Here is an 18,213-nt window from a genome sequence, read left to right as displayed (position 1 = left end):
AGTATTTAGCTGCAAAGACTCTGGATCACAGCAACAGCTCTGCCAACAAATTGAAGAAGTTCATGGTAACCTTCGGCACTGAGACAAAAGGCAATGTAAGTGTGCCTGATGAATTGGTAAAACACGGTCATGAAGAAGCGGATACGTTACTCTTGCTCCATGCCCTAACAGTTAACGGCGATGTAGAACTTGTAATAGACTCTCCAGATACCGATGTCTTCTTGCTGATGATCCACATGTATCCACAGCTACCTGCTGAGACATATTTCCTTACCGGAAAAGGAAAACTGAATAGGAAAATTGCAGGCAAACCTATCCTTGAAAAGTTAGGAGTTAACCGCGCCTCAGCTATTCTCGGGTTTCATTCTTTCACAGGATCAGATATGTGTGGCAGGTTCGCCGGCAGGACAAAGGACTGGTGTATGAAGGTGTTCATGTCCTGCGATGATATGATACTGGATTCACTTGCTTCACTTGACAAATCTGCTGCTACACCCTCTCCAAACGCATTTGACCAACTGGAAAGGTTCGTTTGCTTGTTGTACAGATCCAAAACACACACCAAAGTAAATGCACTACGATGGTTCTTGTACTCAAATCGACAGGCCGAGGGAGAGAGTCTGCCTCCAACCTCTGGATCATTGACACCACACATTCTGCGAGCACATTATATTGCAATGATATGGATGCAGGCATGCGAAAGTCAACCGTCCCTTCCTTCTCCCACTGACTATGGATGGAAGTCAGAGGAAAATAGATTTCTTCCGGTGATGTGTTTGAACCCTCCAGCACCAGAGGCCGTGACTAAGCTGGTAAAATGTGGCTGCAAATCAGGATGCAAAGGAAACTCCTGTAGTTGCCGCAGCAATAAACTCCCATGCACAGAGGTCTGTAGCTGTTTGAACTACGGCTGTAGCAACAATGAACAATCAGCTCAGAACATTGTGGGAGATGAACACGAGGACTTGTAAGGTAAAACGGATGATTGTGAGACAGGAATATTTAAATATGGTCAAACAGGAAATTACATTACGCTATCATTGTTATAGCAATGTGGACCTTTGTGTAAAACAGTGGTAGCCATATTGGATTTTCTCACTATTTCTCACTATGGCTGGCATCCACCGATTTCAACGAATCAGAAACATATTTCCCCAACGGCCTAGCATTACTTATGTGGGCATTACCACCAAAATGGACCTATTTCATCATTCACAATTTGTGTTATCAAGAACATTAAGTTTTTGTACTGTGGTTATTTAAGAAGTGGCGGCTATCTTGGATTTTTCCACCATTTTGAATTTGACTGCCATATTGAAATTAATTGTTTTTGAACTCCTTGGTATTGAAATTATGGGTATTATCATTAATTTGGACCTCATACTGTGTTCAGAATACCAGTTTTAATGGAATTTATATATTTTGGCGGCCATCTTGGATTTGACACCCTTAATCCGTTTTAAAAAATGAACAACCTATTTTTTCGAACATGTGACACCCCAAAGACAAGGAATCAAGTGGAATTTTGCTTTTAACAAAAAAAAAACACGAAATGACATAACAGCCTACACTATATTTTTGAGGTCAAAAATACTCTCCTGCCTCTGGAACAAACTCCCTCACTCTCTTCAACCCCACTCCTCCCTCCAGGTCTTTAAAACAGCTGTTCACCACCATCTCTTATCTTCCCCCATCCAAAACCTTGATCTTTTCTACCCCCGCTAATTTCACCCCAAATCCACTTTTTTGAAATACCAACTTCTTTCCTGGAAGTCATTGGTTTCCTTGTGTTTATACTTCTCCCACCCCCCACCCCCTTTCCCACGCCGCCCCCCCCCCCCCCAAGCCCTCTCCCTCCCACACATTCCCGATGTCCCTGCTCTCAAATGTTGTGTTTATGTGCTTCCCCTTCTCTCCCCATCTTGTCTACCGCTCCCCTTTTTATATAGTTTGTTTGTGTGATAAATGTTAGCTCTTTCACGAGCCTCGATTATGTATCCAAAAAAAAAAAAAGAAAAAAAAAAGTCAACTGAACGTCAAAACTTCCAAAATCATAAATTTTCATCTAAAAAAAAACCCGTCAATTTTCATCTGATCGACTTGGAAATTGAACAGCATTTGCAAATTGTGTCACGAAATAGGAAAACCAACTATTTTTGAGGTCAAATGGTCAACTCTAGGTCAAACTTCCAAAATCATTAATTTTCATCTGAAAACCCATCAATTTTCATCCGATTGACTTGAAAATAGAACAGTATTTGTGTATTGCCTCACTGAATTGGGAAACCAACTATGTATTTATCAGGTCAAAAGGTCAAAGGTCAACTCAAGGTCAAACTTCTAAAATCCTCATTTTTCATCTGAAAAATCGTCACTTTTCATCCTGTTGACCCGAGCTTTGATCAAGATCGTAAATTTTAATCTTCATGAAATGGACAATTTGCTGTATCAATGGAAACTTTTTGGGGGATCGGGGGGCGGATTTTGTAAGTACCGTGCTCCGCATGACGTCTTCTTGTTTATTTCTTGTCAATTTTATCGTCGTCCATTACCATGAGATTTGATGATGGATTTATGATCCCTGCTTTATTTGACAGGGTGGAAGGCTCACGGAGAAGCTGCAACATAAATCACGCACACCTACAGACAAATACACCAGGCAACACTGTACTTGACTTCAGCCGAACACAGCCAATGAGCTTAGGGGGAAGAGTATTCTGGGTACCTGTGACATTCTGGGTACCCTTTAAGCATTACGCGAGCAAGCAGCACACGCCATTTTAGAAGTACTGTATTTGGTATGATTTGGTCAGGGTTAAAATTTTTGAAGTTACATTTTCAGATCAGGTCAGTTTTTTGGAACTGCCACTTGGAACATGTAACCCAGTGCTACCTGCCGCAGCGCATGGTCCGGTTGTCGGTGACTAAAGCGACCGCACTCACTGGCTTGTAGTGGGGAGGGTGACTGTGACACCTGCCAGAACTAAAATCAACACTTGACAAAGGGTGGATGAGCTCCCTTCGAGAGCCAACGGCCATCCGGTAAGGAGATGGTGTCTCATAAAAACACCCATGCTGATTGGACCGGTTCAAGTGATACCAAAGACTTTAAAAATGGTACGTGCTGCTTCCTTGCTTGACATTCAGCATTTAAGAAAATAGAGGAAGGACAATCCCCAACGGTTGGCATCCATGGTGAGGGGGGAATTCCTCCTAAGGAAGTGCCCTGCTGAGTACAGTGAGAAAGGCGGCGCCATTGTTATGATGTTGCTGGTGCCCAGAGTATCCTGGGAAGTGATCCCGAAGGTGTGTGTGTGTGTGTGTTTGTGTGTGTGTGTGTGTGTGTGTGTGTGTGTGTGTGTGTGTGTGTGTGTGTGTGTGTGTGTGTGTGTGTGTGTGCTACATTACGAGCCTCAGACCAAGTAGACCAAGACCTCAGACCAAGTAGCCTCAGAGCCTCAGACCAAGTATAAAAAACGTGTTGGAGCGCAATGGAAAAGGTGAACGTGTTGTGGACGTAGGACGCGCTCTCGGACTTACTGAATCCACATTGATGACAATCTGTGCAAATTCCGATAAATCCAAAGCAAGCTGCAAAAGTGCTACCCCTTTAAGTGCTACAATAACCAGTCGCACACAAACAACCCCAATTGAAAACATGTCTGCTGACTACCTGGATTGAACACCAGAACCAACATCCTGTTGTCTCCATCTCTTTCCCGCAACCCTCACCTTTTACATTACTCCTTATGGGAAAATTGTTTTCGCACAACGCGATTTTGCTCAACACGGTACTTTTCAGGAACGCATCACCTGACAAATCGTGTTAAGTGAGGAATTGCCGTATCCCAAATGTACGAAAGGCATCATGGTTTTTGAAGTTTTGAAAGCACCGCTCCATTTTATTGATGCAGGCATGGCCTCGCACCTGAACATATTGAGGTTAAATGCAAACAGCTGGACAGATGTTTGACACCACAAATGGTGTGCGCACCACACACTTCCTGCACTCTTCATCATTGCAGGATGATAGCTCAAATATACGATCGGTTTCACCTGAGGGGCCTACAGGTTTGCTCTCCGTCTGTCTGCCCGTCCCACCTGGGGTTTTCTCGACGTTTTTCCATACTCTTTAACATATTCATCTCAAACTTGATACCTGGCTTTATTTTAAGATAAAGACCAAGTTCGAGCTTCAGGTTGTTTCATAAAAATTTTTAAAATTTGTTTTGGTTTTACTATGCAAAATATTGGGACCAGTGGATGAGTCGACTGCAAAGCAATTCTCCCTACTGTTTTTAAAGTGAATCTTCGCCAATGAGAGATTGGGCCAAAATGATATATAACATGATGTTACAAAAGTTGTGGACGAGTGATGATAAAACTAGGTGGATGAGTTGGGTAGGTGATGAGTTATCACAAAACTAGGTGGATGAGTTGGGTAGGTGACGAGTTATGACAAAACTAGGTGGATGAGTTGGGTAGGTGACGAGTTATGACAAAACTAGGTGGATGAGTTGGGTAGGTGATGAGTTATGACAAAACTAGGTGGATGAGTTGCGTAGGTGACGAGTTATGACAAAACTAGGTAGATGAGTTGGGTAGGCGACGAGTTATGACAAAACTAGGTGGATGAGTTGGGTAGGTGACGAGTTATGACAAAACTGTGTGGATGAGTTGGGTAGGTGACGAGTGATGATAAAACTAGGTGGATGAGTTGGGTAGGTGACGAGTTATGACAAAACTAGGTAGATGAGTTGGGTAGGTGACGAGTTATGACAAAACTAGGTGGATGAGTTGGGTAGGTGACGAGTTATGACAAAACTGTGTGGATGAGTTGGGTAGGTGACGAGTGATGATAAAACTAGGTGGATGAGTTGGGTAGGTGACGAGTGATTATAAAACTAGGTGGATGAGTTGGTTAGGTGATGAGTGATGATAAAACTACGTGGATGAGTTGGGTAGGTGACGAGTTATGACAAAACTAGGTAGATGAGTTGGGTAGGTGATGAGTTATGACAAAACTAGGTGGATGAGTTGGGTAGGTGACGAGTTATGACAAAACTAGGTAGATGAGTTGGGTAGGTGATGAGTGATGATAAAACTAGGTGGATGAGTTGGGTTGGTGACGAGTGATGATAAAACTAGGTGGATGAGTTGGGTAGGTGACGAGTGATGATAAAACTAGGTGGATGAGTTGGTTAGGTGATGAGTGATTATAAAACTAGGTGGATGAGTTGGGTAGGTGACGATTTATGGTAAAACTAGGTGGATGAGTTGGGTAGGTGACGAGTTATGACAAAACTAGGTGGATGAGTTGGGTAGGTGACGAGTTATGACAAAACTAGGTGGATGAGTTGGGTAGGTGATGAGTGATGATAAAACTAGGTGGATGAGTTGGGTAGGTGACGAGTTATGACAAAACTAGGTGGATGAGTAGGTGACGAGTTATGACAAAACTCGGTGGATGAGTTGGGTAGGTGACGAGTTATGACAAAACTAGGTGGATGAGTAGGTGACGAGTTATGACAAAACTCGGTGGATGAGTTGGGTGGGTGATGAGTTATGACAAAACTAGGTGGATGAGTTGCGTAGGTGACGAGTTATGACAAAACTAGGTAGATGAGTTGGGTAGGCGACGAGTTATGACAAAACTAGGTGGATGAGTTGGGTAGGTGACGAGTTATGACAAAACTGTGTGGATGAGTTGGGTAGGTGACGAGTGATGATAAAACTAGGTGGATGAGTTGGGTAGGTGACGAGTTATGACAAAACTAGGTAGATGAGTTGGGTAGGTGACGAGTTATGACAAAACTAGGTGGATGAGTTGGGTAGGTGACGAGTTATGACAAAACTGTGTGGATGAGTTGGGTAGGTGACGAGTGATGATAAAACTAGGTGGATGAGTTGGGTAGGTGACGAGTGATTATAAAACTAGGTGGATGAGTTGGTTAGGTGATGAGTGATGATAAAACTACGTGGATGAGTTGGGTAGGTGACGAGTTATGACAAAACTAGGTAGATGAGTTGGGTAGGTGATGAGTTATGACAAAACTAGGTGGATGAGTTGGGTAGGTGACGAGTTATGACAAAACTAGGTAGATGAGTTGGGTAGGTGATGAGTGATGATAAAACTAGGTGGATGAGTTGGGTTGGTGACGAGTGATGATAAAACTAGGTGGATGAGTTGGGTAGGTGACGAGTGATGATAAAACTAGGTGGATGAGTTGGTTAGGTGATGAGTGATTATAAAACTAGGTGGATGAGTTGGGTAGGTGACGATTTATGGTAAAACTAGGTGGATGAGTTGGGTAGGTGACGAGTTATGACAAAACTAGGTGGATGAGTTGGGTAGGTGACGAGTTATGACAAAACTAGGTGGATGAGTTGAGTAGGTGATGAGTGATGATAAAACTAGGTGGATGAGTTGGGTAGGTGACGAGTTATGACAAAACTAGGTGGATGAGTAGGTGACGAGTTATGACAAAACTCGGTGGATGAGTTGGGTAGGTGACGAGTTATGACAAAACTAGGTGGATGAGTAGGTGACGAGTTATGACAAAACTCGGTGGATGAGTTGGGTGGGTGATGAGTTATGACAAAACTAGGTGGATGAGTTGCGTAGGTGACGAGTTATGACAAAACTAGGTAGATGAGTTGGGTAGGCGACGAGTTATGACAAAACTAGGTGGATGAGTTGGGTAGGTGACGAGTTATGACAAAACTGTGTGGATGAGTTGGGTAGGTGACGAGTGATGATAAAACTAGGTGGATGAGTTGGGTAGGTGACGAGTTATGACAAAACTAGGTAGATGAGTTGGGTAGGTGACGAGTTATGACAAAACTAGGTGGATGAGTTGGGTAGGTGACGAGTTATGACAAAACTGTGTGGATGAGTTGGGTAGGTGACGAGTGATGATAAAACTAGGTGGATGAGTTGGGTAGGTGACGAGTGATTATAAAACTAGGTGGATGAGTTGGTTAGGTGATGAGTGATGATAAAACTACGTGGATGAGTTGGGTAGGTGACGAGTTATGACAAAACTAGGTAGATGAGTTGGGTAGGTGATGAGTTATGACAAAACTAGGTGGATGAGTTGGGTAGGTGACGAGTTATGACAAAACTAGGTAGATGAGTTGGGTAGGTGATGAGTGATGATAAAACTAGGTGGATGAGTTGGGTTGGTGACGAGTGATGATAAAACTAGGTGGATGAGTTGGGTAGGTGACGAGTGATGATAAAACTAGGTGGATGAGTTGGTTAGGTGATGAGTGATTATAAAACTAGGTGGATGAGTTGGGTAGGTGACGATTTATGGTAAAACTCGGTGGATGAGTTGGGTAGGTGACGAGTTATGACAAAACTAGGTGGATGAGTTGGGCAGGTGACGAGTTATGACAAAACTAGGTGGATGAGTTGGGTAGGTGATGAGTGATGATAAAACTAGGTGGATGAGTTGGGTAGGTGACGAGTTATGACAAAACTCGGTGGATGAGTAGGTGACGAGTTATGACAAAACTCAGTGGATGAGTTGGGTAGGTGACGAGTTATGACAAAACTAGGTGGATGAGTTGGGTAGGTGACGAGTTATGACAAAACTAGGTGGATGAGTTGGGTAGGTGACGAGTTATGACAAAACTAGGTGGATGAGTTGGGTAGGTGACGAGTGATGATAAAACTAGGTGGATGAGTTGGGTAGGTGACGAGTTATGACAAAACTAGGTGGATGAGTTGGGTAGGTGACGAGTTATGACAAAACTAGGTAGATGAGTTGGGTAGGTGACGAGTGATGATAAAACTAGGTGGATGAGTTGGGTAGGTGACGAGTGATGATAAAAGTAGGTGGATGAGTTGGGTAGGTGTTGAGTTATGACAAAACTAGGTGGATGAGTTGGGTAGGCGATGAGTTATGACAAAACTAGGTGGATGAGCTGGGTAGGTGACGAGTTATGACAAAACTAGGTGGATGAGTTGGGTAGGTGATGAGTTATGACAAAACTTGGTGGATGAGTTGGGTGGGTGATGAGTGATGATAAAACTAGGTGGATGAGTTGGGTAGGTGACGAGTGATGATAAAACTAGGTGGATGAGTTGGGTAGGTGACGAGTTATGACAAAACTAGGTGGATGAGTTGGGTAGGTGACGAGTGATGACAAAACTAGGTGGATGAGTTGGGTAGGTGACGAGTTATGACAAAACTAGGTGGATGAGTTGGGTAGGTGACGAGTGATGATAAAACTAGGTGGATGAGTAGGTGATGAGTTATGACAAAACTAGGTGGATGAGTTGGGTAGGTGACGAGTTATGACAAAACTGGGTGGATGAATTGGGTAGGTGACGAGTTATGACAAAACTGGGTGGATGAGTTGGGTAGGTGCTGAGTTATGACAAAACTAGGTGGATGAGTTGGGTAGGTGACGAGTTATGACAAAACTAGGTGGATGAGTTGGGTAGGTGATGAGTTATGACAAAACTAGGTGGATGAGTTGGGTAGGTGACGAGTTATGACAAAACTCGGTGGATGAGTTGGGTAGGTGACAAGTTATGACAAAACTAGGTGGATGACTTGGGTATGTGACGAGTTATGACAAAACTAGGTGGATGACTTGGGTAGGTGATGAGTGATGATAAAACTAGGTGGATGAGTTGGGTAGGTGACGAGTTATGACAAAACTAGGTGGATGAGTTGGGTAGGTGACGAGTTATGACAAAACTAGGTGGATGAGTTGGGTAGGTGACGAGTTATGACAAAACTAGGTGGATGAGTTGGGTAGGTGACGAGTTATGACAAAACTAGGTGGATGAGTTGGGTAGGTGACGAGTTATGACAAAACTGGGTGGATGAGTTGCGTAGGTGACGAGTTATGACTAAACTAGGTGGATGAGTTGGGTAGGTGACGAGTTATGACAAAACTAGGTGGATGAGTTGGGTAGGTGACGAGTGATGACAAAACTAGGTGGATGAGTTGGGTAGGTGACGAGTTATGACAAAACTAGGTGGATGAGTTGGGTAGGTGATGAGTTATGACAAAACTAGGTGGATGAGTTGGGTAGGTGACGAGTTATGACAAAACTAGGTGGATGAGTTGGGTAGGTGACGAGTGATGACAAAACTAGGTGGATGAGTTGGGTAGGTGATGAGTTATGACAAAACTAGGTGGATGAGTTGGGTAGGTGACGAGTTATGACAAAACTAGGTGGATGAGTTGGGTAGGTGACGAGTTATGACAAAACTAGGTGGATGAGTTGGGTAGGTGACGAGTTATGACAAAACTAGGTGGATGAGTTGGGTAGGTGACGAGTTATGACAAAACTAGGTGGATGAGTTGGGTAGGTGACGAGTTATGACAAAACTAGGTGGATGAGTTGGGTAGGTGACGAGTGATGACAAAACTTGGTGGATGAGTTGGGTAGGTGACGAGTTATGATAAAACGAGGTGGATGAGTTGGGTAGGTGACGAGTTATGACAAAACTAGGTGGATGAGTTGGGTAGGTGACGAGTTATGACAAAACTAGGTGGATGAGTTGGGTAGGTGATGAGTTATGACAAAACTTGGTGGATGAGTTGGGTCGGTGACGAGTGATGACAAAACTTGGTGGATGAGTTGGGTCGGTGACGAGTGATGACAAAACTAGGTGGATGAGTTGGGTCGGTGACGAGTGATGACAAAACTAGGTGGATGAGTTGGGTCGGTGACGAGTGATGACAAAACTAGGTGGATGAGTTGGGTCGGTGACGAGTGATGACAAAACTAGGTGGATGAGTTGGGTAGGTGACGAGTGATGACAAAACTAGGTGGATGAGTTGGGTCGGTGACGAGTGATGACAAAACTTGGTGGATGAGTCGGGTAGGTGACGAGTGATGACAAAACTAGGTGGATGAGTTGGGTCGGTGACGAGTGATGACAAAACTAGGTGGATGAGTTGGGTCGGTGACGAGTGATGACAAAACTAGGTGGGTGAGTTGGGTAGGTGACGAGTGATGACAAAACTAGGTGGATGAGTTGGGTCGGTGACGAGTGATGACAAAACTAGGTGGATGAGTTGGGTAGGTGACGATTGATGACAAAACTAGGTGGATGAGTTGGGTAGGTGACGAGTGATGACAATACTCGGTGGATGAGTTGGGTAGGTGACGAGTGATGACAAAACTAGGTGGATGAGTTGGGTCGGTGACGAGTGATGACAAAACTAGGTGGATGAGTTGGGTCGGTGACGAGTGATGACAAAACTTGGTGGATGAGTTGGGTAGGTGACGAGTGATGACAAAACGAGGTGGATGAGTCGGGTAGGTGATGAGAACGAGCCGATTAGATTCTGGTTCAGGTTGAGATCCACATCCGGCCTATCGGGGGATACAAAACGTAAACTGTTCAGCCTGGCGAAGGTTTGCGCTCTGCTGTCGTGATAGTGTTTGTGTGTTACCGTGTGGATTATGATGGAGTAAAGCGGTATTGGGGATTTAGGTTTTCTTGAATAGATTTGGAGGAGCTTGTACCTTTTGTTGCAATGAAGGATTATGTACAACATGGAGTTTTTGACATTTAAACATGATGCTCATGCTCTCTGCTCATGGGTTCATTCCAGGCACACAAGATGCTGCGTCGTCTCTCCGTTGTCGTTCTCTTGCTGGCTGAGCTGTTCTTTATCATCCTGTCGGCGTTCGCCCTCGGAAACGTCAACCGCTGGTACATATTTCGTTTGCTCGGCATCATCTGCATCGGCATACTGTGGGTTACCTCTCACCTGGTCTTGGTCGCCGCCCTGTGGGCCTTCCACAATCGCCTCAACGACTGTTTGGGTACATGTGCCTTGCTGCGCGCCGGTAGCAAAGGCCTGGACGACGTGATGGCATCGCGGGGCATGCGCCATTACTGTCTTGTCGCAGAGCAGCTCGTACTCGGAGCCCTCATCTCCACCATCTTCATGGCAGGCGTGTGCTGGCAGGTGCCCGATTCTCTCTCTTAATCCATGTACTTTTAACAAGTGATTTTGTTTCGGAGACGTCACCAGCTTAGAGGTCCACCAATCACATCGGTTCTAGGAGATGAATGTTTGCACGTCACGACGTGCGACAAATATTACTCTTGGTGTAAAAAGTAACACAATTGCTGTCTCTATTGGCTGCGTGTGAGAAAGCCTATGTTTACAAAGCAATGGCAGCACTCATAATGTTACTAACATGGCCACCTTTCAAAAAGAGCAGGATACTGTGTGCTCATACTGTGGCCAAATGTATTTCTTTTTGTGTTACCTGTACTAGCAACGGTACCCGCCCTATGGGCGGGGCTTCAATTGGGAGGCCCAAATGAAAAGGCAAAATATCAGAAAAATTGAAGGGTTTTTATTTTATTTTAAACGATTAATATAAACATCCGTTAAATCACATCACACACAAATCATCAAAATCTGAACAGTATTTGTAGAATTTCAATAAAAGCCGCATCACTGTTCATGTCGGTAAATATTAATCCATTGTGTTTCGAAAAACTGGAAAATTGGAAAAAATTGAAATTGGAAAATTGGAAAAACAATATAGCTTATTTTCCAGGGGGTTTGGAAAAATTGGAAATTTTTAAAATTGGAAAATTGGGGAAAAATTGGAAAAACAATACTGCCTATTTTACTCCAGGGGGTTTGGAAAAACTGGGAAATTGGAAAATTGGGGAAAAATTGGAAAAACAATATAGCCTATTTTCCAGGGGGTTTGGAAAAATTGGAAATTGGAATAATTTAAAAATTGGGGAAAAATTGGGAAAACAATACTGCCTGTTTTACTCCAGGGGGATTGGAAAAACTGGAAAATTGGGAAAATTTGGAAAAACAATACTGCCTATTTTACTCCAGGGGGTTTTGAAAACCTGGGAAATTGGGGAAAAATTGGAAAAACAATACTGCCTATTTTACTCCAGGGGGTTTGGAAAAACTGGGAAATTGGAAAATTGGGGAAAAATTGGAAAAACAATACTGCCTATTTTACTCCAGGGGGATTGGAAAAACTGGAAAATTTGGGGAAAATTTGGAAAAACAATATAGCCTATTTTACTCCAGGGGGTTTGGAAAAACTGGGAAATTGGAAAATTGGGGAAAAATTGGAAAAACAATACTGCCTATTTTACTCCAGGGGGTTTGGAAAAACTGGGAAATTGGAAAATTGGGGAAAAATTGGAAAAACAATATAGCCTATTTTACTCCAGGGGGTTTGGAAAAACTGGGAAATTGGAAAATTGGGGAAAAATTGGAAAAACAATACTGCCTATTTTACTCCAGGGGGTTTGGAAAAACTGGGAAATTGGAAAATTGGGGAAAAATTGGAAAAACAATACTGCCTATTTTACTCCAGGGGGTTTGGAAAAACTGGGAAATTGGAAAATTGGGGAAAAATTGGAAAAACAATATAGCCTATTTTACTCCAGGGGGTTTGGAAAAACTGGGAAATTGGAAAATTGGGGAAAAATTGGAAAAACAATACTGCCTATTTTACTCCAGGGGGTTTGGAAAAACTGGGAAATTGGAAAATTGGGGAAAAATTGGAAAAACAATATAGCCTATTTTCCAGGGGGTTTGGAAAAATTGGAAATTGGAATAATTGAAAAATTGGGGAAAAATTGGGAAAACAATACTGCCTATTTTACTCCAGGGGGATTGGAAAAACTGGAAAATTGGGAAAATTTGGAAAAACAATACTGCCTATTTTACTCCAGGGGGTTTGGAAAAACTGGAAAATTGGGGAAAATTTGGAAAAACAATACTGCCTATTTTACTCCAGGGGGTTTTGAAAACCTGGGAATTTGGGGAAAAATTGGAAAAACAATACTGCCTATTTTACTCCAGGGGGTTTGGAAAAACTGGGAAATTGGAAAATTGGGGAAAAATTGGAAAAACAATATAGCCTATTTTCCAGGGGGTTTGGAAAAATTGGAAATTGGAATAATTTAAAAATTGGGGAAAAATTGGGAAAACAATACTGCCTATTTTACTCCAGGGGGATTGGAAAAACTGGAAAATTTGGGGAAAATTTGGAAAAACAATATAGCCTATTTTACTCCAGACCGTCCCAGGATTACCCACCAAAAATTTCGTTGCGATCGGTTCAGCCGTTTTTGCGGTACCTGGGAACGGACGGACGGACAGACCTTTGGTGAATTATAGTAAGATGATTATCCCCACCTTTTGTTAAGTATTCACGGATATGACACAGGCATGATGTGACAAACGGCCATTGTATATGTACTTCACTTACATTATGGTCGTGTTCCTCCCAGGAGATTGAGTGAGTTTGATGGCCTACCCGCTCGCATTGTTCCAGAATCGTAGTGTGTGCCATGAGCATCTTTTTCTTTACTCCCCAGGGGAAGAATGGCACATTCATTGCATTGTTCATGTCCATACTGCCCCTGGAGTCATTGGTGTTTGGACTTTTCCACGAGTTGGGGAGTTGCCTTGGTGGTACTTGTGTTGGCTACTCACTTATAATCCCAACCGGATATTGCAGGTACTTTCTAAAGTGTTACTGAACCAGTGCTGGCTTTTTGACAATCGAGTGAATAACTCTTGGTGATTGGCTGCTCGTTTCTAAACTGCGAGCTTGGTTTAAGCTTTGTTTTTGCTATTCATGCTAAATCATTTGTGATTTATTGTGTAAAAACAAAAACAAAAAAAGTTTGCCAGCAGAGGCCTGTAGTCTTGATAGAGCTCGAGAGTATCAGTACAAGTCGTGAAACTGTTCTAGCTTAGAACCAGTCCTGGATGTGTCACCACTCCATCACAGGATACTCGACACAGGAAGGTGGTCAGAAGGAATTTGTAACTTAACCAGGCGACATCCATGGGATCTTTAACGTCCACCAACAAACGGTGCCGGCACACGAGTCCTCCGGCTTAACGTCCTTCCAATGGATGGCACAGACGTTGATGCATCGCACTGCATGATCAACACCAGGGTGAGAATTTCTAGCTGGGCCGAGATTTGAACCTAAGCTAGACAGCGTAAAGACGTTTGGCAGCACGTTCCACCACTCAAACACATCTAGAGCTGTTTATTTGTGCAAATTATCGAATGTTTCAGTATTTAATGAAACAAAAAGGTTTAGGGTTAGACACGGATAGACAGAGCGGCTTGGTTGTTTGATGGGCAAGGCCTTGCTGCGTTGCCCTCACTGGTGTGGGTTTGATTCCCATGAATGCTTTGTGGAAATCTTCACTCCCATTGATGGAGTGGTGACCTTTCCAGGACGATCTAACCATTAGGCCACCAGTCGGTGGCGCAATTGTTAGAATGTCAGCTCTAAGTCTGGCAGGCCGGCAGGCCGGCAGTGGCTCCAGCTCTGGCGGAGTTATACCAAAGACTTAAAAAGTATGTTTTAAACACTAGCAACAGCACCGGCCCTATGGGCGGGGCTTCAATTGGGAAGCCCAAATGAAAAGGTAAAATATCAGAAATTGAAGGCTTTTTTATTTTAAACGATTCATATAAACACCCGTTGAATCATATCACATGCAAATCATCAAAATCTAAACAGTACATGGCTAAACAGTACATGGACGATCACGGACCACGTACATCTAATAATAATAATAATTCATTTATTTTGTATAGCGCTTTTCCAGAAGCCCAAAGGCGCTTTGACAGAGTGGCAAACATAATGCATAACAATACATGGAAACAACAATTTCAAAAAAGACAAGAATCAATAGGGAAATATTTAAAGCAAAAGGAGGGAGAAGGAGAAGAGATAGTCAGGGGTTAAATGCTGTGGGTTGAATGTTGAATGCAGTGTTGAACAGGTGGGTCTTTAGTGATGTTTTGAATGTGGTGAGTGAGGAGGAGTCTCTGATGGTGTGAGGTAGTGAGTTCCAGAGGGTGGGCGCAGCGATGGAGAAGGCCCTGTCCCCCCAGGATCTGAATTTGGTCCGGATGGAGGGGGTCAGGAGGTTTGTACCAGCAGAGCGGAGGTTGCGGGTGGGAGTGTGTCTGGAGAGGAAGTCAGCCAGGTAGGATGGGGCCAGGTTATGGAGGGCTTTGTATGTCAAGAGGAGGATTTTGTACTGGATTCTCTGGGGGATGGGGAGCCAGTGAAGCTTGTAAAGGACGGGGGTGATGTGGTCACGGGTCCGGGAATGGGTGAGTAGACGGGCAGCGGAGTTCTGAATGTATTGGAGTTTATTGGTGATTTTTTAGGGTGAACCATAGAGGAGGCTATTGCAGTAGTCCAGACGGGAGGTGATGAAGGCGTGGATGAGGGTTTCTGCAGCCGTGGAGGAGAGGGATGAGCGGAGACGGGCAATGTTTTTCAGGTGAAAGAAGGCTGACTTTGTGATCTGTTTAGTGTATTTGTCGAAGGAAAGGGTTTGGTCAAAGATGACGCCAAGATTCCGGATGTGAGGGGAGGTGGATACTGAGATACCGTCGATGTTGAGGGCAAAGTTATGGGTGGATTTTGTGAGCGTTTTTGGGCCAATGATGATTATTTCAGATTTATCACAGTTAAGCTTGAGGAAGTTGATTTGAAGCCAGGATTTTATTTCAGTGATGCAGTTTGTCAGGATAGAGTGGGTGTCGGTGGAGACGAACTTGGTGGAGATGAAAAGCTGGATGTCATCGGCGAAGCAGTGGAATTGGAGACCATGACGGCGGATTAAGTGACCGAGCGGGGACAGGTAAAGGATGAAGAGGAGGGGGCCAAGAACTGAACCTTGGGGGACACCTTGGGGGAGGGGAGCAGTGGGGGATTTGCAGTTATTGATGGAAAACATCTGGCGTCTCGCTCGCTCTCATGTTGTCCCGATAATGATCCTTCCGCAGGTTCACCGACGGAAACCTTGTTACGACTTTTACTTCCTCTAGACAGTCAAGTTCGCTCATCTTTTCGGTGCACCAGCACGAGTCGAGAACGGCCCGTGCAGGGGCTGATCCGAGGATCTCATCAAACCGTCCGATCGGTAGTAGCGACGGGTGGTGTGTACAAAGGCAGGGACTTAATCAACGTGAGCTGATGACTCGCGCTTACTGGGAATTCCTCGTTCGTGGGACACTGCCTCAAGCCCCAGTCCCCATCACTCAGCTCAGCGGTTTACCCGAGCATGACGGCGAAGGGCAAGGTACACGCTGGCCCGTCCAGTGTAGCGCGCATGTGGCCCCGGACATCGAAGGGCATTAAACGCTTATGAAACATTAAACGTTCATTAAACATTAAACGTTGATTAAAGGATTACAAAACGAAAAACATTACGAAATTATGTTCACACCGTCACGTCAAACACTACCGTGAACACATACATCGTCACAACGAGAACATCGTCACAATGAACGTTATGCGAACGCGAATGTTATGCGGAAGTCCAAACCTGAGAATGCTGGAGACAAAAGCTGAAATTGGGAAAACTAAATAGCCTATTTTACTTCTGGAGATCCCAGGATTACCCACCCAAAATATCTTTGCGATCGGTTCAGCAGTTTTTACGGTCCCTTCGAACAGACAGACAGACATTTGGTGAATTATAGTAAGATGTAGAAGTAAAAGGTACCCTGGTACATGTTGCTTCATTGCTCGACACCTAGCATTTAAAAAGGATAAGTTATGGACGAACACCATTGTGCAGGCTTGATAGGCCTAATGACCTCATATGTTTATGTTCCTTGCAAGGGAACTCATTATTATTATTATTATTATTGTCATTATTACTAGCAGAGTACCTGCCCCATGGGAGATCTTGTTCCAAGCATGCAATACTTCCTTCTGACACATCCCTTTATTTGGGCAGTGTAGAGGCAACAGACCACTGCCTCGATCACTCCCGAAAATTAAAATAACTCGGGTTACACACTTGAAACAAAAACATGCCAACTGCTTGTGTGCATATATAATACATCGTGGTTATAGAGCTCGGATAATTCAAATTGCACTGTACCAGAGGCCTGAAGCTGACTTGTGCTGTCGCTTTCACAAGGCCCATGATGCCTGATCGGCTCCAACCTTTTGATATTTGGTGATCCTCTTAACAGTCGCTTATGTTGTTTAACACTGAACGGAAAACTTCTCTGGAGGCAATGGTGATTGGGAATATGAAACTCCCAAAGGTGGCTTAGGCACATCAAAATGGTGGGGTGTCCATCCGGCTGTCCAGTCCTCCATCCGTGATGGGTTTTCGTCACCACGATGACTTAAGAACGGCTGATGGGATGCAAGTCAAACAGAAGGGATAGAAGTAAAAGTGTGTATAATGATGCAAAGATTGGCTGATTCGATTTTGGGGTCAAGAGGTTAAAGGTCCCGTTGGGTAAAAATTCTGTTACCGAGGTAACTTGTGAACCAGCGATGGGATTTTGACTAAATTTGGTATAAGTATATATTATGATGCAAAGATGAAGTGATTCGATTTTGCTCAAAGGTCAGAGGTCATGTCAGGTAAAAATGTGATATTTGAGAACAGCTGAATAGATTTAAATCAAACTTGGTACAACTATGCATAATGATGTCATAATGTGGGCGGAGGCATATCAGTCGACGTCACGACATCGAAAAGTGCTGTTCTGGTTTTTTGAGGTTATAATTGTGTGGTGGCGTCAGGCCAGCTGTCCAACCAATGGGTATAGAGCAGACCTGCATGCATGCATACATACCTACAAATGCTTGCTCCATTATGTATGAATTATAATTGTTTTTCCATGACAAAGGTCACCGCTTCTCGAGAGTGGCTGTCAGGAACATGTGCTTAACCCACTGGAATGACGATCCTGCAAACAACTTATGTGTTGTTACCTCCTTTGTCCTTAAGTCTTTTTCTTTTGCTTGATTCCAGCCCAGATAAGCAGCCAATGCTTTTGCCTCCTGACCTGATCGAGAGGATCAATCTGCGTGCGACAACCATGTTGCATGCCATCCAGCGCTTCTTCTTTCGTCACATGGTTGAAAACTTTGGCTGCGATTACAGTACGAGCGGAGTAAACTTGGATTACTTGAGGGGCAAACTGCGAACCTTTTTTGACCAACGCACGGACGATGGGCCTCGCCATGACACCTACATCCTCCATTACAGTGGGCATACGCACAACTCCGGGGAGTGGGCCTTGGCAGGTAGGCACTATACATTTTCCACGGATGGTGCAGCAGAACACCGTAATATAGACTCCGCATACCGGCTAGTAGAACCACTGTACGAGATTGGGAAGTTTTGGGAAGTTTTGGGAAAAACCGGGAAGAATTGGGA

The 18,213-nt window shown here is 43.9% G+C and overlaps 1 protein-coding gene across 3 annotated transcripts in view; it reads left to right on the top strand.

Moving 5' to 3' along the window:
• Window positions 1–18,213, top strand: part of TMEM168 (transmembrane protein 168) — a 38,881-nt gene that overhangs the window by 13,655 nt on the left and 7,013 nt on the right. For all 3 annotated transcript variants that reach the window (XM_068131479.2, XM_068131480.2, XM_068131482.2), the window contains 3 exons: window positions 10,591–10,950; window positions 13,356–13,498; window positions 17,806–18,080. In XM_068131479.2, coding sequence (XP_067987580.2) covers window positions 10,591–10,950; window positions 13,356–13,498; window positions 17,806–18,080 — 778 coding nt within the window. The remainder of the gene's footprint in view (window positions 1–10,590; window positions 10,951–13,355; window positions 13,499–17,805; window positions 18,081–18,213) is intronic.

The sequence above is a fragment of the Myxine glutinosa genome, chromosome 11 (genome assembly GCF_964187855.1).
Source record: "Myxine glutinosa chromosome 11, kmMyxGlut1.1, whole genome shotgun sequence".
Taxonomy (NCBI): Eukaryota; Metazoa; Chordata; class Myxini; order Myxiniformes; family Myxinidae; genus Myxine; species Myxine glutinosa.
The sequence above is the reverse complement of the archived record's forward strand: the minus strand, read 5'-3'. Positions and strand labels throughout refer to the sequence as shown.